This window comes from Anser anser (assembly GCF_964211835.1).
Source record: "Anser anser genome assembly, chromosome: 4".
Taxonomy (NCBI): domain Eukaryota; kingdom Metazoa; phylum Chordata; class Aves; order Anseriformes; family Anatidae; genus Anser; species Anser anser.
The window spans coordinates 52399822-52426082 of NC_139724.1; the positions used below are offsets into that span (position 1 = coordinate 52399822).

Sequence of the window (26261 nt, forward strand, 5' to 3'; positions counted from 1 at the left end):
GATTCCAAATGATAGTAAAGCCATTATTCCCTTGGTAGTGGTGCTTATATCCTGCCCGTGGTTTTGTTTATGACCCAGTCACCAAGCTGTGGCTGACTTCAAAATGTCCTTCTGTGTTGTGTAGATGGGATCAGCTAACCCCATCTGTGTAACTAGTTATCCAGTATTCCCAGATCCCTTCAAAACCCAGTTTTCACTGTGGCAGGTGAAAAACATTCACAATCTTTTGCCTGCCTGAGCTAATTATATAGAGCAGTTCATAATTTGCAAAGCTCCCGAAACTGTTTTCTGCAATATTTGATTTTCTGTATATTGTGCTAATGTGCTTATAGTGGCCCTTGCTGTGGGAAGCATATGGAATTATTTAATGAGAGGGTAAAACAAAAACAAACACTATATTTTTCTCTTCTTTTTTTTTTTCTTTTTTTTTCTTTTTTTTCTTTTTCTTAAGAAACCACCTGCAATTGCTGTTCGACCTGGATCAACACTGATTCCAATTAATAACATTAATCATCTCCCTGAACGTGATGATGATTATGGATATGAGTGCCTAGAAGGGAAAGACTGTGCTAGCTTCTTTTGTTGTTTTGAAGACTGCCGCACAGGATCTTGGAGAGAAGGAAGGATACACATTCGTATTGCAAAAATTGACTCCTATTCTCGAATCTTCTTTCCAACAGCCTTTGCATTGTTCAATCTTGTTTATTGGATTGGCTATCTTTATCTATAAATTTCAGTGGTTGGACAAACTCAGAAAAAAAAAAAAGTTATCTGTCATTAATTCTTTTCAGTGAATTGTCAAAGAATAGAGCTGGTCCAAAATGATTCAGATCGGATGTTTTTAAAATCTGAAACAACGAGAGGAAATATGATGATGTAGTCTCCCTCTTGTGATCAACTATAGAATAGATATTGGTATTTTGAAGAGGAAATTTAAAAATAAAACCTCTTATGATTAAGATTATCTGAAAACAAACCTATTTTCGTCCAGCTCTAACAAAATGCACAGACAAGAGGCTATATTATTGAACTGAACATTTCTACATAACCTTTGAATTTCAATTCTAAATGATAATGCAGATGGATTTTGTAGCATCTCTTACACCTTAACAAAGAAAGCCTTAATAATATGGGATTAATTATTCTCATCCATTTCATCTATAAGATGATGATTTTTATTAATTCCTGACTTAAAAAAGTTGAAGTGGAACATTTCTATTTTTCAACTAGACATTTGTTCTCTGCTGTATGTTAAGAAGAATGGTTAAGTCATGATTAATCACATTATACAAAACGCAGAGACAAGAGCAGCAAGAAATGCGTATATCGCAAAAAAGCCACAAGGGTAATTCTGAGCTTGTCTTATCCTGACCATTGATATAGGCTTTTGGCTTTCAGCCTTTGATTACATGTATGTCTGTGCTCCATCTGCTGTTATTTCACTGTTGCAGGTTCCCCAAAGTTCTCCAAGAGGGCTACAACTTTGAAAAATTCCTACCAAGCTGCCATTGCTCTAATTTCATGGAATCCAGACTGGTGTTGGCTAACAGATTCTGGCCCTTCAACATAACGCTCTACACATCCTCCCCATCCCCCCGTCCTTTGTCTTATTCATACTCAGGGGCAGAGAAAGAGTTAAAGAGTTCAGTAGAATTTGTATCATCAGAGTTTGGAAAAACCTTATAACAGTGCTATAGACATTGTATTCAAAACAATTTATCCATCCTACCCATCCCTAAGAATAAAATATAGGACCTGGTCTGCTCTGCATACAGTATAGTTTTGTATATTCTGTTTGTTACTGCTTATGCTTCTCACTGAGCCAAAGCCAGATTTACTGATACTGTGTTATGGATTGCTGTGTAATTACCTCCTTGATATATATACTTTTTTTTTTTTTTCTGAATGAAAAGCCCTTTTATAAGGGGAAAAATAAATATAATTCTTATGTATTACAGATCCTTCTTCAAGATGGGGTGTATTCCCCCAAAATCACAGGACCAGTACTCTAACCTTTCTATGGTCAGAGCTTCTGTTCCCTTTGGTAGGAATTCTTCAGTAGTAGTCTTTCTGGACTAACTTCTATGTGTTGACTAGTGCTGGCTGGCAGCATTTACTATCTAAATTCTATTTTAAATCCATTGTCTTCATTATAGAAAAATGCAGTCTTTCCTCCTTTCTCAGAAAGAAACTGGTCTCAAGTGAGCTTGCAAAAATCACTGTAAAATTAAGATATGCATTAAGTAGAAGTCAGAATTACACAGAAGACCTTACAGATCTTTAAAGAGGATTAATGGGATTAACATTTGGCTGTAGGTGAGGATGCTCGGTACGAGAGATAAAGACATGATTAATGGTTAATTATAGAAAATGATACATGGAAGAAGCCTCCCCCTCCCCCCAATATTTCTGAATGTGCTACCTCCTCTGAATTTTTATCAGAATAAAAGTAATGGATTTTCATAGGCTAGTTGGTACCAGAAGTAATAAGATACTCAGTACATATGTGAACAGTTACTGCAATGTTCAGCCCCAAAGTTTAATAAAGAATGCCAGACTATGTGCAGTGATTCTGGAAGCAAGTGTGACTGAGAAGATCACATTTTAATGCAAGCTTTACTTCTTTATTTAGCCAAACATCTGTTGTATGACCTTTCTGAGCACCAACTTCCTCTGACTGTTAGACTGAGGGTAGAAGTGCAGCATCATTAACAACGCTATTGTTTCTTTAGAGTCTCATTTTCAGAAAATGTTCAGTACAATGGAAATATGTCAGTTTTAATTCCATAGTGCAGTGTGATGCGTTTTGACAGCACACTGAACATGTTCCTCTGTAGGAGGGATGAAGGTGGCTTCAGTAGCAGTATGTTAGATGCATATTTGAAAGGCATTCTACTTGCTACTCAATACAGGCCCAAATTTTTGTGAGCTCCTGGTTGTCATTAATTTACCTTTAAACAAAAGGAACTTGAAAGAACTTGGCACTTTGCAAGGGGAAATACAAATTTCACAGCACATCCAGTTAGCTTTTTCATTTGGTTTTCAGTTGCCAATCAACCTCTAGTGATTTATCTGGACAACAGAAAACATCCTGAATAAAGAAGAGATGGGTAAAAAGTCTTTCATCTTTAATTTCTATGAAACAATGTAATGGAATATTAAAGCTATTGAGTGTTATGACTCTTTGGTTTAGCGATGCACTTGCTTCTGTCTGTTGACAAACTTTTCTGTGTATCTCATTTGATTCTGATGAAATCATTTCAGTTTCCCATAGTACTGTGAGTTCAAATCGAAATGGGAATGCAGTGAACTGTAACTTGGCATGTAATAAATGTATTATTTTAGTCCTATGTGTTTTTTTTTTTTTCTTTCCAGTTTGCATGTAAACAATAAATTACAAGAAATCCAAGCATTGCTCTCAAAAAATGGCAAGAAACAGAGACTATGATTACCTAGGCTTAGATGCTGCGACCATTTTTGAAACCTACCTGGAAAAAAACTCATTTACTGATAGCTGGGATTACAATATTTTGTGTCATATTATTCTGACCACTACTGCTTAAAGACGTGCTTAAACCTATTCCTAATCAGTACTGTAATTAGGCCAGAATTTAGAAAAGCATGTGCTTATGTACTGACATAAAGAGTGATGCGGTCCTGAATTGATGCCATTAACACATGCTTAATTTGCATTAATTTCAATAATGAGTGTTCAGTAGCTCAAATCATTGAGCATTAAGGATGGGAGCCAGAGCCTCTTCAGTAAAACATTTTCTGGTTGAAAGAAAGGGACACAGAGGAGAAATTGCCAGAAAGGCAAAAAAGGGGACAAACAAGTCTGGGGAAACTGTTTGCACCCATTGCGAACATCTCCTGAAATGTATTTTTCAAAACAGAGACATTTCTTTTCTGCATTTGTGTTTACTACTTGTCTGTTTTAGTAGTAAGTACAGGTCAGAGTGTTATTTTTTCGTAAGGTTTTGTCTGTGATCGTACTTACTCATCTTCAGTGCATGTCTTCTGTGTCTGAATGCATCTGTTTAATGTAGTAGCAGTAAAAGTGCAACCAAAGCATGAGCTCTGGGTAGTGTATTTTATATTCATATATTGATGTGCTTCAAAGACTTTAACCTTATCCAGTTTTCTGACATTCAGAGACATAGGATTGTGTAAGGCTTTGAAGGAGAACCACCTCCAACACAGTTTCGATAATTTTCTGTTGCTTATTTACAATGGCAGTAAAAGATTTGTTTAAAATTGTTATCTGAACTGTAGTTTGTAATGTGTAATTTGTGAGCACCTTTGACCTTTCAATTGAAAGCTCAACAGGAGGAATCTGGATTTAAATAGCCATCTACATGATGTAAGATATATTTTATTTAATTATATCAGTCATCATTTCAGTTTACTGTTTCCATATAACTGAGGATTAATGCTAATACATCTAATTTGCATTTTTAAAATCATTGCTTTCATAACTTTTTTTTTAATTTACTGCAGTTCTCAGCTTAGTTATACATTAAAGACATTATTTTATGTTTGTGAAATAAAATTGTAATTTGTGGTGATTATAATAGAGAGAATAGCAACTAAAGTAGAATTTCTCAGCTAGACTAGAGTTTAGAATATGAAACAAGGAATTAGAAAGAACTGTTGTGCTTCCAGTCCTGAAAAAAAAAAAAAAAGTGAATTTCCACAATGAATGTGCTATAGGGGAGAGTGACTCAATGAGAAAGGTAGAATATTTTTTAGGCTGAGAAAACACCTGTGCCGGTTCACACCAGGGACTTGTTACCCAAGTGGTTTAAGTCAACAAAAGATCAGTATGTCCTTTGGTGGTCTTTTGCTTCTGCTTCAATTGTTCCAGCAATTGCAGTTGTAAAGCCATGTTGCCAGATGACTCAAAACCTGAAAAAAAAATAATGTTTTTATTATACTCTTCTCTAAGATAATGTTACAACCAGATGGGAGGGATCATCCGACTGATGATGCAACGCTATGGCCCTATAGATCACTGAGTTTCTTTCTCACAGGCTACATGATTTTCTTTAGAAGGTGGATCAGAGCTATTACTCCCTGAACAATGGAACAGCATCTTTGTACATCTGTCTGCACATGTGCAGTTCCGTTGTGTTGACTGTCCTGTTACAAGGCACTGGATGTTGTTGTTGTTGTTGTTGTTATTATTATTATTTTCATATGTGGGTGAATTTGGATTGCACTTCTGGGTAAGATGTCCAAAACTTGTTACAGGTTGTGGGTTCTGAGACCCGTTCTAGATCAGTGAATACTAAACTTTTGAGGTTATATACTAGTAAATCTCGTCGAGAGAACTGGAGCATTACAAAGCCTTTAGAGGAAACTTCAGGCTGCCATTGCAGGTAAGCAGTTAAAGTTTAAAATTGTAATAGAATAAAGGATCTCCACCTTTTATCTATAGGCAGATGTTCTTACCCACTAAAAAATCTGCAATATATATTTAAAAAAATCTTAAAAGTTTCATGGTATTTTAAGGAAGAAATGATATCGGTAAAATTGCTGAGCAATCTCATTTCCCTTCACAGTGACAAATCTTGCTTTGCCTGCAAATTTTGCTTATGGTAAATCAACATAATTTGAGCTGGGTGATGGAGCCGCAGGGGATGTTAAGACCTATAAACTGTTCTATGTTCTTCTCCATCCCTTTTCTTAGTCAAGAAAAGTGTATTAAAGTACTAGAAAGTGTATGATGTATAAATGAGGACAATTTTTTCTACTGAAAACAGGGCTTGAGTTCCACTGACTGATAGGATCCAGAAAGAGACAGGAGTTTGCTCACAGTAATAAGGCTTCCCTTTTGTAATTCTTTGTGGTAGCTGATTTTCCATACATCTCTGCATGCCTACCTGAAACTCAAAGATTACCCAGGCTGGAAGTAATTTGTTTGCATTTCTGGCTTCACAGAATGATCTTTATCATCATGGTTTGAGTCTTGCTGAATTCAAAAGAAAGGTTTCCTCTTCAAGTTTCCCTGAATTGAATTCATTCTGGGAATGTATGAGAGGTCTAGCCATTGGAAAAGTGATCTTCTGTTGATCCAGCTGAGGAGGCAGACTGGCTCTGTAGGGTGGCATTAAGACTGCTTTGTCATTTAGACTTGAAAATGTTAAACACTCTTAACAATGACCAGTACTGTCCCCACAGAGAGTATAATATTTTTGCCAATTCAATATTTAAAAACAAAACCTCCAAATGGCTGCTGTGGGTGGGAATTAAGGATGAGTCATTGTTTAACTGCAGAAGTCAATTTCCCTTTAAATTGTTTTTCCTCCTGAGAAAAAGAGCAAATACGAACCTTTTGGTTTGTGAAGTCTGCAGAGAGCAGGTCACAGTCAATTTAAACAGGTAATGTCATGTTTGTCCCTCTGTCTGTGATGGTATAGGAGCAGGAAAACTGAAGGGACCTGAAGGGTTCGGAATTCTCAAGACAGGTAAATGCGGACATCTGTGTATTCACAGGCCCAGCATAAATACACCATCCATGTTCACACTTTAGTCACCTACAAAATATTAGTGACTGGGTTCTTCACAACATCTTTTGTTTTTCTCACTGTTGCCCACCATGAATGCCCAGACTGTTCTTCATGGACATTGAGGGTTGCATTATGATACCTTTGTTTATAGTTTAAATTATAATATAACATAAATACTTCCTTAAATGAAACCAAGGGGTCAGAATCTGTTAATCTTATGTTGATTCCTATCTTGAAAAAATATAATACCTGTTTATAATTCCTATTCCAATTAATTAAACAATAATGCTATAATTTGTATTCCTCTCTAATGAATTTTTATAAACATTTTTTTTTGTATATATATTATTTTTACAGTTTATTTTACAGTGTTTGGTCTGAAGACTTAAGTTTTTGGAAATTGTTCAAAAATAACACCTGTTAATTTATTGTATGACATGTCTCTTTTATATTGAGGTTCCATTATAATAGCAGCTTCAAATGTGCATACACCCTTATTGAAGGTCTTTGTCTCAACATTTATAGGTCACTTAATGTTTCACAGATTCGCAATTTTTTTCTTACTAATACATACTAATACATCCTTTTTTTTTTTTCTTCTCTCTTTTTAAAAAATCTGTCATTTTTAAGCTACCTAATTGAACATTCATACCATGTATTCGATTTGGTAGAGTCTTGGCAGCAGTGGATAATATGGCAACATTGTGCATAATTGTTACTTTTAAAATGATATATGAAAGTCTTTGTTGTACCTTCCTGAGCAAAAATACAGAACATTAAGATAAATTGAATAATTTTCAGTGCTGCTTCTAAGGAGTATATATAAAATACATAATACTAATGCAAATCTGTTCTCCTATTTCAGTTTTACATTCAGAAGCCTCCTCAGTTGGGCTAATATTGTGTGTGCTGATACTTAAAGTTCTGCTCAGTTATTTGGTACTTCTCCAAAAGCCTTGTTGTGCAGTTGTCCATTATTATATTCAGTTGCCCAGAAACATCAAAGTATCCTCACAGGCTTTTAATGTGATTAAACCATGACTTCTTCAGCCTCTTTTAAAATACCATAATGTTTTGTGTGCAATGCCAAAATTAAAGCATTTTCAGATATTAAATTGAATATTATTTGCTTCTCTGCTTTGGTAAAGTCTGTCTGCCAGGTTAGAGTAAAACGCTGATACCACCATTTCAGTATTTGACAACACTATTAAAGAGCACAATGGAACAGAAAACTTCAGAGATGACAAATTGATGATGCTCTTGGCTAAATCCCATACAACTAAGATTTTGCAAATGTAGTAGAAATGATATTAGCAAGGGAAAGACATTTTCATATATAGATTAGAGAGCATGTTCTGAAACCTTTTTATATACATCAAGATCAGATTGTCATTTTCAGAAACATTTTTTTCTATAAAAAATTTGTTCTAAGCATAAAAAAATATACTTTTATTATTTATTTTATTTGCACAGTTAGAATGCAGAAATGGTTCAGAAGCTTAAAATAATTTTGGATTTATTTGATGAGTTTTGTGGATTCAAACTAATTTATACTAAAAAAAAAAAAGAAAAGAAAAAGAATGGAGAACATAAATGTTCTGACTGAAGATAAGAATTGAAATCACTGAAGACAAACATGAAAATTTTGCCTCTGGTGAAAAGTTGATTTGCAGATAGGAAAGAATTTTTTCGGTACTGAGGGAGGTGCTATGATTGCATTCACAGAGCGGATGGATTCTAGTCTTCCTTGTATGAATTCTATTGCTGTCAAGGTAAAAGATCTACTCAGAGTTTAATTTTTTTTAGTACACACTTAATACTTGGATGCTTCATTTTCCAATGTGCAATTTAAATACTGTTTTAATTTAAAATCTGTTAAATACTTGCTTTGTAGAGAGTGAGTGTTTATCCCTTTCTATCTTCCCTTAAGCTTTCATTTAAAGCACTCCAAAAGCAAGGGACTCAAACTGACTACGTATCACTGAGAGAGTTTTAAATAAATATAAAATTTAGTTTTCTGTAGAATACTGCAGAAAGTTCAAGTATAGTTCAAGGTTATAATTTTCTAGCATTTTGTTCTCTCTTGCCTGCAGGATTTTTATTATTATTATTACTGATTTATTTTATCTTTTTTTTTTTTTCTGAGGTTTGAGGAGAGATGAAAGTAAATAGAAGGATTTCACCTAGTGTTTTTTGACAACAGCATACCTAATGCAGAATAATACATCTGCTGCTAAAAGCTGATTTTATTTGAGTACTCCTTTGAGACTGATGGAAGGAATAATGCTAACAAGCTCAGAAAGGAGGAGCTTGTGGCCCTCATTATCAGAAGGTGTTTAGCTGCTCAAAGCTTTGAAATCAGAATTTAAAAAGTCAGAAATCTTTTGCCCAGAGAAGACTGATATTAGTTAGAAGGATAAGTTTTATAGCTCATGACTATATTGTGAATGTTAATATGTTAATGTCTACAGAATTTTCATATAAATGTTGCACTAGTCCTTGTGCATTGAGTGGAAATGTGCTTGCACCCTGATGCATGGTTCACACTGGTGTCTCTAAGACATAGCTTGTAATTTTTCAGTGTAAAACTCTGAAAGCCATAGTCTTAAAAATAAAAGTAAAAATAGTAAAAGCCACCATTGAATACCATGTGTTCTGTGCAAAATGAACAAATTAGATGTTTGTGCTCTGATGTCTCCAAACTGGTAAGAATTAAGAGAGTTTAAACACTGAACTTTGGAAGAGAGTTGTAATGCATTGTTGGTACTGTATCTGCTGTGAAGTTCATTGGTTGCACTGTGAAAAAAAATAAATAAATAGTGCCTCGCTACTTACTTTTAAATGCTATTTATTTTCTATGTGGCATACATTCTTTTCTCTTTAGGAATGAATAAAGACCAAAGGTCTGGGGCCAAAATTCCACTTCACCAGTCATTTTGTTTGGGACGAGTTTAATAACACAGACCTAATGAAAGATTTCCTGTTACTGCCAAAAGGTGTGGTCCTGTAATGGTTAATCCCACTCTCCTTCCTCTTCCAGGATCCCTCATGGCCATGATGTTTGTCTCCATTTTCATTGTCTTGCTTGTTATTTTATAAAAGGTTGTACTTTTCTATTAGTTGTGTCAGGGGGCAAGGAGCAGAGTTCATGCTGAAAGCAGATGCCTGGGGGAAAATCACTCTTTATTTTCCTCAAATACTTTTTACTCTTTGATCTGGATGGCACACTGGAATATCATCCTGTAAGCACCAGATTCCTCTTGTGATCTGTCCCAGGAAATATTTTTAAGTCATTCTAAATAGTCTGTGGAAAGTTAATGAAAGGGGCATACAGTCAACATAAAAAAAAAACTCTGAGAAAGGAGTCCAAGATGCTCTAAGCCACTGTGAGCACTCAGAGTTCTGGAAGATGCCATAGATTTCTGCAGCCACTTAGACATTTACATTAAAAACAGGAATTGCAGCAATACCTAGGTTCCTTTCAACACTGTATGTTCTTCTTTCCCTGGTAACTACCTCCAGTATTATGTCTTGCAAGGTGTTATTTAAATTATTAGGGTTACTTAAACTATAATAGATTCTTTTTTTTTTTTTCCTTTTAGAATCTATTTTTTTTTTCTTTTAGATTGTTGATGTCCTCTCTGTTATATGAAAAATACAATGCCTTGTGGTATTGCACAATAACAAATCACTGAGAGAACAATGGTTTGAATGGCTTTTTAGCTACAAAGAGTCAAACCTCTAGCTTTCACAGTACTGAAGCAGCTGACGAATAAGGAAATTAGGCAAAGCCCTTAGGTACAGACTTCAAAGTAAATTCTGTCATCTATATTTTTAAGGTAAACATTTTTCATTATTACTAAAATTAGTAAAGCAAATTTATAATAATAATAAAAAATACTTGTAATAACAAATATATGGCCTGACAGTTTTCTGTTAATAATATCTACAGTAGAAATTGAGCTCTTTTAAAATTGGACTTAGAGTCCAAATGCTACCTATGGATGTTTTAAAATCTGTGTCAAAAAGAAGCAGAAACTAAACACAGTAGTAGGTAAAACTGTCTTTGTGCTCACTGTCTTTGTGCTCCCTGTCTTGCCATGGGGTCCTGCACTGTGGCTTATGAGAGAGTCAACCAGTCTGCTAGACCTGGGACTGAGAACGGTGTTTCTTTGGTAAGAGTGAGGTCTGTGATCTCACTTCTCTTTTGGGAAAGGGACTGTGAGCACTGAAGTCATTCCATAGGTCAGTGAGCAGCCAATTTATGGTAATGAATTTCAGACTCAAGCAGCTATTGTTAGGTAAATGTTAGTGATAGAAAGTTTTCACAATTAATTGGCAGTGCCTGGTGCACGCTGTCAGGTTAACTGCAGCTCATCTGTTTTCTCATCTGTTCTCTCTTGCAAGAAACACTGCCTCAGATTTCCCCGTCACCTTTTCTCTTTATTCAGCGCTATCACCTACTGTCTTCTCAAGCCTTGCCATCATAACTTTACCCAGGAAATCTGATATGTGGTTCTCTTCTTGCCTTAGAAATCACTTTGTTTTCCCAAGCTTACACTGCACTGTCCATCCTTTCACCTGCTTCCACACCTTCATTTTCTCATTTTCTGTTCTGTCCTGGGTTAATTCACACATTCACAAGAAAGAATTATGGAAGATGAGAGATGATAACTGTGAAAGTGCCACTGACTTAAGAAATGAGACCTTTCCTCCCCGCACACCACCAGCAGTCTGAAGATGCAGTATATCAGCCTCCTGCTGTGTGAAGTATCCCAAAGTAGACTTCTGTTTGGTGTGAAGTCATCTAATACGAAACAGTAAATAAGCAGAAGATCTTTCCTAGCACTCTCTTAAGTAAGTCAAAAGGTGAAAGGGAAAAAAACTCCTAGAGAATGATTTTTGGTTTGGGTATTCTTACATGGCCCCGCTGTTGACATCAGAGAGCTCTCAGCAACAGTTTCTTCAAAGCTAGTAGGGTTCCTGAATGCATCTTTCCCATGTGAGAAATGCATGTTAAAATAGGTAATCTGGCAAAAAAAAAAAATCATATATTTTACTAAGCATCCTACCAGCAGTGGATAGGCAAACAGGGGTGCTGGTATTTCAGCACACACTGTGTTCAGGACACACCTTCTTCCCCTGCTCCTAAGTGTAATTTACTATAGATCAATACTAAAAGTCCTAACTTAAGGTTGATGCTGAGGTTCATGCTCAGAGAATGAATCAAATGTTAGACATGAGCCTTAAGACTCAGGTTTTTAAGGTTCTCCTTCCTACTCTACCACTGAATCTGTATGACTCAAATATTTTCCCTTTTAATTGATATAAGTAGTTTCCCCATGCCTCAGATTCTATCCATAAGATGTCAATAATATTACTCATGGAGCTGTTGAAATTAACACTGAGTTAATGAATGCAAAGAATACACATTCTATGTTGATGTTATTCCATTCTCAAAAAGAAAGTATATTCAACTCTTCTGTGAACCTACACTGGTTAAGGAGACAGGTGTCAGAAGTGTGCCTGAAACTTCTCTACTAATGAAAGTATTTTTAACTGATGTATTAAAAGGTAAATAAAACAGGCAATGTTGAAGATACATCCTCAGAATAACTTGGCTATCAGGACTAACCTGAAAAAGTAACCAGAAGCAGAGTTATCAGGCAGGTATCCTCAGAACAAGAAAACTCTTTGCTAAAGGTAAGAAATTGGGTAACATTATATGTTTTTGTTGTTATTAATGACAATACATGTGAGAAATGTTTGTCCTGTTTGTCTGTTGCCTGTTTCAGGTCTGTTCTGACAAAAAAAAAAAACAAAAAACAAAAAAAAAATTATCAATATTGGCTTTATTTGTAGTTAGTCCTACATACAGTATTGGAAGACTCTAAGACCTTCATAGTTGCACTAACATAAGCTGTAGCCATAAATACAACTCAACATCGCTTATGGTCAGAATGATCAGATTAAAATATAGATCAGATTAAAAAAAAAAAAGAAAAAAGATATATATCTGTCAGAGAATAAGTAGAGTTAATAGCAAAAATTAACTTGTGCGGTGAGAGTCCTAACTGCTCTGTTTATTTGAAAGTTTATAGGATCAGAATATCAGTGTAAGGCAGTATTGCTCCTCTGAAATCAATAGCATTGCTTTGAATTACAGCTGTAACTTTGTATGACCTAAATTATTTCATAACTAAATATGTTCTAAGTATTTTATAACTCAGTATGTTCTGACTTGGGTAAGAAGCAGCACAAGTGTTTTGCAGCAATGAAGTCATGGTTTTGAAATTACAGCTTTCTCAGAATACAATAAACTAGTGAAATCACAATCCACTGTGATTCAGATCACAGTCTACTGTCATTCAGAATGACAGTTCAGACTGCCAAGGAATATTCAGCACTGGTCATATCAGTAGCTGCTATTTAACCTACACAGTCATTTGCATTGAGTACTTATGTTCTTGACTTAGCACTAGGGTTGTCTCTACTGAGAATTGGGTTTGATTCTGTATATTTGGAATTCTAAAACAGTATGTAGTAGAATAGCTTTGAATATTAGTTACTAAATTATTTTCTTCATCCACATACCACTTCTTAGGTTATAGATTTGTTGTTTCCTTCTGATAACACAGAGTGCTTTAAAATCCTAACGTTTGTTTCTCTAAATGGGAAAAGCTTGCTACAGACATCCTTTAAATTTCCCAGCAGCAACAATGAAGATAAATGTGCATGTGTTATTACAGTACTCCAAAAAACACATTAAGTGGAGTTATAAATCAAAACTATTTTGTCCTCTAGACTACTTGGGATTAGTGGTTAATAACTGGGCAGCAGATTCAGCAGCATGCAGACAACCATTAATGGTGCACTTACTATGAGTCAGTGTCCTGCGTGATATAGCTAGCAGTCATGAAGTTGCCAAAACTTTTATTTCGTAAAGATATGTAGAAATAAATGGTATTTGACTATGTTGACTACCTAGTACACGATTCAGTCAGTGAGAACTATTAATTCCTCAGTATACGATTGCCTCTAAAATCTACTAGCTTTCTGTATGCTCTGCTGCCTTTGTGTCCTGAAGCATTTCATTTGCTTCTCCAGGAGCAAACCTTTTAATACCTCTGTTAGCACAAAGCCAGTACCAAGCTATGCTCACAGTAGCTGCCTTAGGAAAGATGACTGGAGCCACTTTGCCAGACATTATTCTCGGAAATTGATGAAAAGCATCACTGTAATTTCCACTAAGACTGGAATTGTCGTTGTTCTAACTGTGGTGGAAGAAACACACAACAGAAACATACTTAGCTGTGCCCTTTAGATCTCAAGACAGATTTTGTAATACTAAATACGTTTTTGTCCATGAACTCTGCACTGGAGGCTTGCTTATTCTGTTAAAAACAAAACAAAACTGTTTTAGATAACAATACTTTATACCTTTGTGTAGAACTTGCATGGATTGTCTTTGTCCAATTAAACAGCTCCCTTTTTCTAAACAAGTTTCAATACTAGGTAGGGAGTAGAATGTTAAACTGGAAGCCATAGAATAATTAATGAGTTTAAAAAATATATAAGTGAACAATAATTGCCACTATTGTACACTAGTTTATGTGGCTAAAACACTACAGCTGAGAGATTAGTGGCACCAGTTGCAATTCAAGTAATTTCTAATCCTTATTTAAAAATGAATAAAATCTCACAGTGATTTTACATTCCTTTTGACTGCATTTTTTTTTCCTCTAGTAGTTTACATTTTGACTCTGTAAATATTTCTCTAACCTCTCAAATTTCCCTTCAGTTCCTTATCCCAGTAAGGTTTATCTTCTGGTGATACCTTGCTTTCCATTCCTCACTTGCATTAGAAATTTTCAAGATTTTGTTCTTTCTTGTCTCCCCTTCCTTCACTTTCCCCTCCAGGAAACTCCTCTGCTTCAGCTGAACTAATACTCAAAAACCCCATAAAACTATAAAGTGATGCTTGCATGGTATTTGAGCTACCAGCCAGGAAGATGAACAGCTTAACATTTCAGGCACTAAAATAAAGTTCAAAGGCAGAGAAATAGGAAGGACTAGATTGAGAAGTTGTGACCTACCTCTGAAATGAAATCAAAATCCTGGAATTCTTGTTGTGTAATAGACTTAAAAGGCAGCTGCACAATTTCCTTTGATCATTGCCTGGCAAAACATGACAATGAAGAGCATGAAGGTTGAGTTTAAAAGAAAATTTTTGGGGGGGTGAGAGGAACTGATGTGGGTTCCTGTCACTCTCTAGACTGATGAAGAATGCTATGCCATGCTCAGATGTGCTTTCCTGAGCTTAGCTATACCTGGCACAGTTATGCTAGTACATTTTCCTGACTCAGTGCTGGGATCGGACAAGCAAGAGAGACCGTGATGGGACCCAAACAAATCCCATTCCATGTGCAAGCATTTCTGTGGGCAGGAGGCCCAGGCAGAGTATGGGCAACTCCCCAAGCATCCAACCCAAAGCTGATGGCATGCTGCAGGCATGTCTGCCCCACGCTGCACATATTACCATATGGGTCTGTTATGCTTAGCACAAGTCTTTTCACCAGCTCCACTTAATGCAGCAGGGAAATAGGAAGCTAAAAGGCCCAATAGATGGACTTCCCAGCATCACTGCGTTCTCCTGCCTTTTGGGGGAAAGGCAGTGGTGCCTTCTGCCTAGACTAATGGCTCAGAAGGAGGAAGGGGCCTACTTTCTTTCTCCACACCAACTCAACAGTTTTTATTGGCATTTTCCATTTTCCCAGGACTAGATGGTGCAGTACTTCAGACTAAAACCAGAATAACTGAGAGAGTATTTGTATTCTTCTGGCTTGATGCAAGATACAACACTAATTTTATACATGGAATTAATTCTGAAGAATATGTCCTAGATAATGTTGTCATCTAACCCTAAATCTCTTGTTTTGCTGTCCTCTGTTGTCCTAGTCAAATTCTTTTTTTTTTTTCTTTGTGAATTCCTCTCACTTTTACCAACACTGCTGTGTTTCTGTCTTTCTGTTTTATCTTGACATTTCACTTTCAGACTGCTGGCCTTAAAATACAAATTTTCACAGATATAGATTTTAAGTGGATTATCACACAGTGGTAAATGAAAATCTCTGTATTCAAGGCTGTTCCAACTACTTGAAGCTCTGGACTACTTAGAGAAGGGGGAAGGCTTGCACCAAGACAAGATTAACCTTTCTTTGCTTTATATTTCTAAGCTCTTTGTGTTCTCGATTGAAAATATTCCCTTTGAAGGCTTTCTGTCATGAAAGGGATTATTGCTTGCCTGAGAAATAATAATTAGCTGATAATTTAAACTGAAAATAAACCACTAGTTCATGATTCATAGTCCAGCAGAGAAATTATAGTTTTCTGTACAGGAAAACAATTCTGCATTCTAATAGTCATTACTCCCTTGGTGAAGGCCGTGCAAAGACAACATTTTACCTGGAGACAACTTCACTGGGTGATGGAAGCTGATAATGCCTACTTGCTCCTTTTCACTGCCCAGATACAGCTTTCCAGGAATAGTCTCTTCACAGTTCCCCTTTTCAAGGGCATTTCCCTAGAAAGAGGATGTTATGGAAAGCAGAAAGATCAAAGCAGTGAAGGAGCTAAACAAAACTTTAAATGTCACAGGAGGTCACTATACTTTTCAATGCCTCACCAGATGTTTCGCTCTTCAAAGGACAATAGTTTGAGAAGAATACAATTAGCTGCTGGGGGTCAGTTTACAGGGACAAATGTCAAATGTTGTTAGCATCAGGGAATTAATGGTTAATAGTGGAAGCCCATTCAGAAAGTCTGAGGCAAACTACATTTTGACAATCTTAAATATTATGGTAAAGGGTATTAGAGTCTACAAACTTTTTTCATGATTTATCAAGAAAGCCAAATCATCTGAAATATCTCTAATGTGTGATATTTATTACCAGAAAATTGTATGCTAAACATTTGCTTTCAGCTGCTGGGCAAGAAAAAGAGGGAAGGGAAGGGAAGGGAAGGGAAGGGAAGGGAAGGGAAGGGAAGGGAAGGGAAGGGAAGGGAAGGGAAGGGAAGGGAAGGGAAGGGAAGGGAAGGGAAGGGAAGGGAAGGGAAGGGAAGGGAAGGGAAGGGAAAGAAAATTATCTTCAAAGCTACTCATAAAAAGCAAAAACCATACATGTCTCAAAAATTTAATTGCTGATGAATTTTAGACATTTTGAACATAGTTCTGTCTTTCTGTTTTGTTCAGAAATGTCATAGGAAGTCAGAAAACTGTCAAATATGACTTTTTATTATTGGTCAATTTTGGTATCAGTATTTAGTAAGAATTTCATTAAATTCAGTTATAGATGGCGCCAGTAGGTCTACAAGGCACAAAGACCCCTGAATCACCGCTGGCAGAGAGAACACCAAAACTAGAGGTAGGATGATAGCTCTACATCACAGCTGATTAGACTGCGTGTAACACTGTGCTGTTCCTGAGAGAACAGCTGTTCACTTTGCTTAGAGAGGGGGTGTTTGCTCAAGCAAAGTAAGCTGAAGACTCCCACAGGCCCATGCACCATGTAAAGACACAGAAAGAAGGAATACATGACTGATCAAGTATGTCTAAGTGTCAACTGTGTACACATTTCAATTTATCAACAAGAGACAGTATAGGCTCCTTCCAAAAGTGATGATCTTCCCTCTGAAAATGACTGTTTAACCATAAACTCAGGATTCAGAAGCCATATCCGTGATCCTCCACTTCAAAGCTGTCAAGAATTTCAAAGAAATGACATTTTGGCCTGACCTGAAGCAGAGAGATATTCGAGGTACAGAAAAGAGAGTCCTCCATTTATTCTTTCTGATTCAGTTCAGAAGTAAAGACACGACTTGCTTGAAAGATGGAAACTGCTTTTATACGAAGACTGAGGTTTTTGTTTTTTTTTCTTCTTTTTTTTTTCCCCACTTTGCATCTTCTATTTATTTTTCTCTTACAAAGAGAGACATTTTTTCTTTTTCATGGTATCAAGAATGCCTTGAAGGCATACTCATGGTGTCTGGGACAGCTGGACAAATCATTTTTAGTCTAATGAAAAACTAAGAACTTAAGAGGATGCACTAAGGAGATAAAATCTATAATCAGTGAATAATATGGGTAAACAACTGATGAGAAATGTATTTCATTTCAGAGTGAAGTAACAACTGTTGCTGAAAGGTTTATGTTTATATACTTCTTTACTGAAAATATAGATGTTGCTCTTATTGCCATCTGGGGATACTGATGAGGTTCCAGGAGATTATCTGGTGTAATCTACTGTATATCATGAAGTGATGCATTTTATACAATTCTCAGAGGAATACAGAACTCAAAAACCATGAGTCTGTTTACATAAGGGTTTCAAAAAGATGTTTTTTTTCAAGATTTAAAAACTCAGAATGTGGAGATGCAACTATTTAACTTGATAATATAGAGAAGAGATCAATTATCCTCATTGCTTTTTTTTTTTTTCTTTTTTTTTTTTTTTTTCTTGTTTGTTTGCTTTCTCTGAATGCTGAGGTTTAAAGTACTGGTCAGTGCATTTGTTATACTTGTGTCCGAAGAATTAATGAACTTGTAAGTAACCAATATATTCTACCTGGGAGGGAACTTGACATTTTACTCCATTATATAGCAATCCTCTTCATGATAAACTAAAGCTCTCTTTTTCAGAGACATCTTTCTTCAGGCTATGATTTGTATTTGGAACTCCTCTTGTTCTGTGAGAACTCTTCAAAGCTAACTATGAGCACAATATTCTCTTATCAGCTTTATCAATGTTCTATTTGAAAGCAAACCTCTAGTTCCAGTATTTTAATTAATCTTGTATATTCCATGAGACCAAGTGTTTCATTCTGAATTGCCTTCTAATCTTTTTAAAATTCCTGTCCTTGCTATATTTTCATGTGTAGTTGTAAGTCTGAGAGGAGCTCTTACCAGAGCCTAGAGGTAGGTATAGAAGGAAGACCTCATCTAGAAACATTGTTGAAGAGGCACTGTAAGACTTTTGACACCAGAATTATTATTAACACATGGAGCAACATGACCATAATGGGAAAATACTTCCTCCAAACAGGGACCAGTGGGCATCCAGCGCTCTTAGTTCCTGTTGTAAGTCCAACAGCAGCTGCAGTTCTTCCATGACTACTGATTATTTTACATTCTGTGTTTCAGCTGTCTCATATGCTGTATGGACCATTTGAATTATAAATCAAGAATTTTAGCACAGAGTATTTTTTTTTCTCCCTGAGGAATACTGCTTAATACCTGAAGTCTTGAGGGAGATTTTCCACCTTTTCCAACTTTCCAAAGAAATCCTTAGTACGCAAATTATTTTTCTTGTTTCAATAAGAACAGCAATGGAAAAACAACAAAGAATTCTAGAAGAATTTGAGGGTAGAATTTTTGTATTGCAAATACTGTAAGCTATGTATATAACCTTGATGCCAGTGCTAATTTACTGGTATTCTTTCCACTTTAGGATGCTCTTCTCAGATCTCAAGCTCGACATGTGCTTCTTTCTAGAGGTGTTTCCTTCCAGATCAGCTGTACACCACTGACACAGTGAAACTTTCATTGAGGAAGACGATTTTCACATGTATACAAAATAGACAGTGCTCAGACACTAGACATATCTTAGGAAGTGGATTCATATAGCAGAGAAAAATGAAAATGGAGATAATATTTTTAAAGCAACATGTAAAGTTTGTATCTATATAGTTTTCTTCAACTGTTTATCACAAACAGTCTTTTGAAATTAATCAAGTAACTGCTATACACTGATTAGAAAGGAGAGTGATTAATGATGAATGGAAAAAAAATCAGATACAGGCAACTCAAAATGATTTAAATACACTGAAGTGGAGTGAAATATACATGATGAATAAGTGAAAGTTTTATATGCATATCCACACAATGAAGAGTTTGACTGTATTTTCACTGATGTTTCCATCATATTTTTAAGATTAAAAAATATATATATTTTTTACTTTCTTGTTCTTAAAATCTAGTGGAATTACTGTGGCATACATTTTCCCGTGTATGGAATAATCTATCTTTACCTGGGGTTGTACTCAAGGAAGAGAGATAATAGTTTGATTCCACTAAGTTTCTCTGCAGAATGTCCAAAGCTTGTTGGTAACAACATCAACCATTAAACATATGATTTTTAATTTTTGGTTTTGAATGCTATTGAATGGAAAAAAAAAAAAAAAACAGCAGGAAAAGTCTACTATTTTATTTTTTTTTTTGAACTGTTTTCCTTACTATTCTATATGAACAATTTTTCTGCTCTGAGTCATAATTTCAGTGATCTCTTACTTTCAACTTGACTTGTCAGTGGTTAATACATCCTTGATGTGAATAGGAAATTGGTCAGTTTAAACACACTTCAATTCTGGATGTCTTGCAGGAACCTATGAACTCACTTTATTCTATGGAAGGAGTTACCAGATCATTCTGTCCATCTCAACATATGACTTATATTTGACATGACATTCAATGTTACTTGTTCTGTTATTTTTGAGGGACTTCTATCATGAGTAGCTGCACAGGGCTCCCAATGATTTATCTTTGCTTATAATCTGTTCTTGAAACAGATCTACTTGCCATAGATAAGTACTGATGTTTGACCCTGAAATATGACTCTTCCTGCACTGCTATGTGTGCAGATCTTCTTCTACACCTTCTAGAGGTGGGGTAGATATAAAATGGGAAAATCACAAGTTTACCAGATTCCTCCTAAGTAGGAAGTTACTGAAGTCTGAGAACTCTGCCTGTTATGTGGGCAGCTGATAACGGTTGTGTTAACATATTTACATGTAACGTTACATTTCTTCATGAAATGTAGGCATTTCACAGAGATTTTCACAAAAGGTCTGGGAACTTGAGAGTCCTAGGCTCTGCCTGCGTGGACTCTGTTGTAGAAGATACAACAAGGATAAGTTAGAGTTGATTTAGTTGAATTAGCTTTAAAATGACAACATACTCTCCCCTGGATCTCACCTGCAAACAGCACAGTCTTGGATAATGTGTACTGTTGGCTGTTCAGAGAAGCCTATGCCTTTATGGAGAGCTAAACTTATCCAGAATTACCAGCTCTTCTTTGGAGCTTCTTGGCACTAATTTAGACCAAATCTGATACAGGAACATCTGTAGAACTAATTAGAAAGCCAGAATCCATTGTGTAGGACCTTAATTTAAGCATCAGCTGGGTTAGGCCACTGACTTGATGAGAAGATGATGAAAAAATTGTCAAGGAGAATTGTTTTGGACCTCACTTAGTTTGTCCTGGACTTAAAATGAATCCCAAACTCTTTGGAGGCTTTAGATGATTTTATTTTATTTTATTTATTTATTTATTTATTTATTTTTTGAATTATGCCCTTTGAAGAATAAAGAGAAAAATTAAACTGTGGAAATATAATAGAAATATTGAACAAGTAATACTTGCTTTGCAGTTGAATCCATGGGATTTGTATAATCTTTTATATAGTTTTACTAGATATTACCAAGTGGTTTGAGCTGAGCCTTGATCAAATTTTACACACACATATATATAAATATATATATATATTCTGATGTGTTTAAAGCTTTTGGAAAGTAAACAAGTTTGTTAAAGACACAACTGAAGGGACAGGATCTCAACTGCTGTTGAGGCTTCTCTTTGGCAAGACAGTTTAAGAAACACCTTATTGAAAAACCTTCTTAATGAATATATATATATAAAACCTTCATAATGAATATATACATATATATTTCAGTTCTAATAGTAGAAGGTCTGTTTGTGTGAGACAAAGCAGATTACAGCTGCTTGGCACTGCTTCTACTCGGTTGCCAGGATGGCTGAGTCATATTTTTAATGAATTACCCTCTGGTCAGCAAAAGATGTTTCTAAGCCAGAGTGCCATCCAGAGGGGAACTGGTATGTGTACTATCCAATTCTTTGGGCTGTGCTAGAACAACAATCTTGCTGTTTCTGAAGTAGAAAGAAGAACGTTCTGTACACTTGGAGACTGGAACTTTAGAGAATTGCTGCAATCTTATTATGGAGATGTCAGACATTAACAGATTGTTCACATATCTTTGTCAGGAATTTTTATGACTGAAAGAAGGAAACAAAACACAAATTTAGACCTGGTTTGTGACATTTACACAAATGGATCAAGCTGTGAAGATATTGCTTTAAAACATGCTAGCTCTTGTCATTGCAGCATGGCAGTTTATGTAATTGATCTTCAGAGCAGCCTTCCTGTCATGATACTTCTGGTACCTGGATTGTGGAAATGCTAGTAAAAAAGTCCCTCTGAAGTGCTATGCTGAAGTAGCTGGGTATTTCTTTGATGGAGGGTAAAATGCACCCATCTGTTTCTAGTGTCATATTTTTAATTAGATCTCAAGAGCAAGTGCTGTGTTCTGCACCTGGGACAAGGCAATCCTGAATATATGTGTCTTGCTGGGGGACGAGAGACTGGAGAGTGGCCCCAAGGAAAGCAATCTGGGGATTTTATTTATTTTTTTTTGATGGCAAGTTGAATGTGAGTCAACAGTGTGCCCTGACAGCCAAAATGGACAAATATATCCTGTGGTGCATCAGGCACTTACTGGTCAACGGAAGTGTTTATCTCACTGTATTCTGCACTGATGAGGCCTCACTTCAAGTACTGTGTGAAGTTTTGGGCACCACAGTATAAAAGGGACAGAAAACTACTAGAGAACATCTAAAGGAGGGCAACAAAGATGGAGAATAACCTAGAGGACAAGATGTATGAGGAGTGGCTGAGGTCCCTTGGTTTGTTCAGCCCAGAGCAGAGCGGGCTGAGGGGAGGCCTCATGGTGGCCTGCAGCTCCTCACCAGGGGACTGAAGGGGCAGCTGCTGAGCTCAGCTCTCTGGGGACAGCGACAGGACACAGCTGCAACAGGAGAGGTTCAGGCTGGATGTTAAGAAAAGGTTCACCCAGAGGGTGGTCAGGCACCGGAACAAGCTTCCCAGGGAAGTGGTCACGGCACCAAGCCTGCCAGAGTTCAAGAAGCCTTTGAAAAATGCTCTCAGACATATGGTTTGATTTTTAGGTGGTTCTGTGCAGAGCCAAGAGTTGGATTCAATGATCCTTGTTGGTTCCTTCAGACTCAGGATATTTTATGATTCTGTGATACACCCTTTGAATGAATTGGTTGAATTCAGCAAATAAGTTATGATTTTCCCAGGAGAAATGAGCAGCCTTGTACGAATTCCTAGCTATGCCTGAAGTATTTTTAGAGAAATGTGTGAAAGCATTTTATCTTGTACTATGAAACTGTTGTGGGAGAAATATAATATAGCAAGACTGTACTGGGAAGACCATCCTCTATCTTGAAGTCCTTCAGGACACAAGGATGGTTGCAGAAAAAAATGCATTGTTTGTGACAGGAGGTTAAAATTCAGTCATTTGTCTTCATGAACAAGAGTTGCATTCTAAAAGCGTAGCTGTTGACCACAACATAGTTCATCTTCACTGAGTCTCAGTGTACTACCATTGATTTAAATTAGTGATGAATTACAGATTCTCCAAATAAACTTCACATCTTACAGTCAATTTCTGACAGTCAGTAAGCTACATTCCTCTGGACAATTTATTTATGTTTTTCATACTATTAAATTAAGCTAACTGCTTGAGTGATGTTGAGAATGGCCATATTAAAGTAAAGCTGCTGCTAACAAAATATTAAAATGGAGTTCAATAACTAACTGCATTTTCCTTTGGCAAGAATAATACTATTTGTATCACTTAAATACTTTTTCAGTCAACGGTGTTTTGATTTGTCCTTGTAGATGCCTGGTATTAGTCCTCTTTTTATCCAACAAGAGCTTCTTTCATGGGACTGAATATTCACCATTTCAAACTCCTGTCCCCCTTGATACTGTTTGCTAGTATTATTAAAACACAAAAGCAAAATTACTGCTGTTCAGAGTGCACCAGAAGGGAAAGGCCAGGCTGTTGATCAGCCTGATGCAGAGACATGCTGACAGCAGAATATTTGTTTACCATTTCTAATTCCTAGTTTGTCCCCAAAAGTGTCATTTGTTTTTTAACAGTGATTCAAGCTGACATTTACATCACATCACATTACATTAAGCAGTGTTATGATCAGGAGGAGTAGTAAGCTATGTAGGTAGACTAGATAATTTAAAATAGGAGCTCCAAGTTAGATACGTTGCTTAGAAAAGGCCTTTGAGGTTTAGCACAGCTGCTGCAGGAGGGATGAAGGGAATTTGGTCTGTAAAGACCGAAATACACCATTTCAGAAAGAAAAGTGGTCTTGTCAATTTAACCAAGGCCCAAAGCTACTTCCTGAGGTGTTCAGGTTGATTAAATCTGCCTGAGAGCTTTTTGCATGTGTGCATAACTATTATTTCCTTAAAAAAAAAAAAGTAAATGAAGTTATAAAATAGGTCTCAGATGAACCAGCACCCTTTTCTTGTAGTTCACTCTGCATTTTCCTCAGCTATAAAACTGATCTAAAACAAAAATACTATCTGAGCTCCAGCTGACCTCTGTCCAGATTTACATTTTCTGATTTCTATTGGTCTCAACAATCTAGTGGAAGATGAAAATCTATCTATCTATCTATCTACCTATCTATCTATCTTTTTTTTTTTTTTTTCTCAAATAGCTTGTTCCTTTGTGTCTAGTGAAGCTTGTCACCTTCCAGCTAGCTTTCTAATTGGACAGGTCCCCTCTTAGAAAGATATTTAAGAGCAATGAGCAATGCAGAATCCAGTGTAATGCTCTGTAATAGTGTACATTACTCAACAGTAGAAATATGCTTAACTGTTCAGAAATATGAGGAAGTTTGGTGAATTTTCCTAGGGGAAAAAAACTCCATCTTAGCTCAATAGACAAGAGTTAAAATTCAGCAACAATTTAAAGATAGACTAAATGTACTCATTCAGGATTATGTTAAATAGGGAAGAAGCACTACAGATATATCTATCAAAACTCTTGTGACAAACTTTGGAACAAAATAGCAGACTTTTACCTCTTCTAATCCTTCAGTTGATGGTGGTGTTACAGGAACAGTTGATATGAATACGGTGAGTTTTGTCTTTGTCTTTCCAGCTATTACTCTCCCCATCTCTGGTCATCATACCACTAGACCTTCATCATCTTCATTCTGAAAGATGTCCTGAACAAAATAAGTCAAAGACAGGAATTTCCATTGTTGACCTTAACACTAAATTTGAATGTATAATATTCTCCTCTCCTCTCCTCTCCTCTCCTCTCCTCTCCTCTCCTCTCCTCTCCTCTCCTCTCCTCTCCTCTCCTCTCCTCTCCTCTCCTCTCCTCTCCTCTCCTCTCCTCTCCTCTCCTCTCCTCTCCTCTCCTCTCCTCTCCTCTCCTCTCCTCTCCTCTCCTCTCCTCTCCTCTCCTCTCCTCTCCTCTCCTCTCCTCTCCTCTCCTCTCCTCTCCTCTCCCATTCTTATGCCTCCTTTTCCTTCCCCAGCCATATCTGTTTTCTGTCTGTCTCCATTTTCATTCTGCTATTTGAATGGCAGACTAATGTAAACTTTCTTTAAGAAAAAATCTGTACTTTTCTGTTTAGAATGGTGGCAAAAAGATCCATCTCAAGTATCCTTTTACTGGTACAAGTTTTCCAGGGCTTGGCAAGGCTAATAAGATCATAGACCAGACATTGTAAAGCATTAAGATTTCTGAAGCAGTACTCATGCAGACATTTAGTGGTGAAATCCAACATTGTGACCTCAGATTGTATCTCCTTAATCTTGAAGCTGTCAGAAATCACCAAGACTTAATTTCTGTCAGTACAAAATCAATTCTTAGACTGATGATGTATGTGTGTAGCTCCACAAATCTTATTCCCAGATATGTTTTCAAAAACCAGACTGTCAAAGGACCACGGTATTTCAACATAGCAGAAAGGTGTCTTTATTGTTTTTCACCTCTTGTTCTGTTGGTCTGACCTGTTTATGAAATGTCATCAGGTAGTACTGGCCACTGCTATTTTGAAAAACAGGAAAGCAGGGGAGACGTATATACTACAGACTCACAAAACTACACATCTCTTTCAGGGGGTTTAATTTATACTGATGTAAGAATTTTAGGGATTAAAGAGAGCAAAAATAGAGCAAGGACTCTGAAAAATAGTGATGAAAGTGTTCTCTTTATCCTATTTCAAATGCTCTGACCGAGGTCAGCATACTGGGCTTGAAACCTTCTCTCTTCGTTCTTGGTTTTCTTGCTTTTCAAATATCCCTGTCACTCCCCATAGTACCCACTGTTTCTGATTTGCAGACTGCAAAGCAAATCTTCAGACTGCAGCTGAAATAACAGAGCTTTTATTCTCTGCTACAGTCACCTGAAACTTACTGGTTTGGCAACATTCAATTGTAGAAGCTGAGTCAGGCAGTTTATAAGAGACTGAGCCAAGAAGAGCTGTATTTAGCTCCCCTCGATTGTGATTTTGCTTTGCCTGTTGCAAGTTTGGGAGTGAAAATGTATTCTCTCTCTCTGATTATACAGTAACATCTTTACTGCATCTGAACATCAGTCAAAGACCAATTGCTTCCAAACAGGCTCATTAGAAGTGTCTTTGTGACAGCATACAGATAAAGACAGCTGACAGAAAAAAAAAAAAAAGAAAAAAAAAGAAAACAGGCAGCATTTAAATGCCTATTTCTGTGAGCTTCCTTGTTTTCAGTGATTGAATATAACGATTAAAAAAT

At 36.4% G+C, this 26261-nt stretch overlaps 2 protein-coding genes across 12 annotated transcripts in view; one reads left to right on the forward strand and one right to left on the reverse strand.

Moving 5' to 3' along the window:
* GABRG1 (gamma-aminobutyric acid type A receptor subunit gamma1) overlaps positions 1 to 4380 on the forward strand; it is a 56641-nt gene extending 52261 nt beyond the window's left edge. For 4 of the 10 annotated variants that reach the window (XM_083833232.1, XM_083833230.1, XM_083833231.1 and 1 more), the window contains one exon: positions 452 to 4348. In XM_083833232.1, the coding sequence (XP_083689358.1) occupies positions 452 to 730 (279 nt within the window). In that variant the 3' untranslated portion in view covers positions 731 to 4348. Of the gene's footprint in view, positions 1 to 451 lie in introns of all 10 variants that reach the window. The other 6 variants (XM_083833223.1, XM_083833225.1, XM_083833229.1 and 3 more) reach the window with 4 other exon arrangements.
* LOC310898348 (uncharacterized protein) lies at positions 1928 to 24821 on the reverse strand. 2 transcript variants are annotated; one of them, XM_083833234.1, is made up of 4 exons: positions 24557 to 24821; positions 15978 to 16095; positions 14609 to 14690; positions 1928 to 4908 (listed from the first exon to the last, which is right to left on the reverse strand). In XM_083833234.1, the coding sequence occupies exons 1-4, from the start codon at positions 24650 to 24652 to the stop codon at positions 4902 to 4904; spliced, it is 303 nt and encodes a 100-aa protein (XP_083689360.1). In that variant the 5' UTR covers positions 24653 to 24821; the 3' UTR covers positions 1928 to 4901. The 2 variants fall into 2 exon arrangements, with proteins under 2 accessions (XP_083689360.1, XP_083689359.1); XM_083833233.1 differs by lacking the exon at positions 1928 to 4908 and adding an exon at positions 13491 to 13906.
* Between the last annotated feature and the right edge of the window lie 1440 nt (positions 24822 to 26261).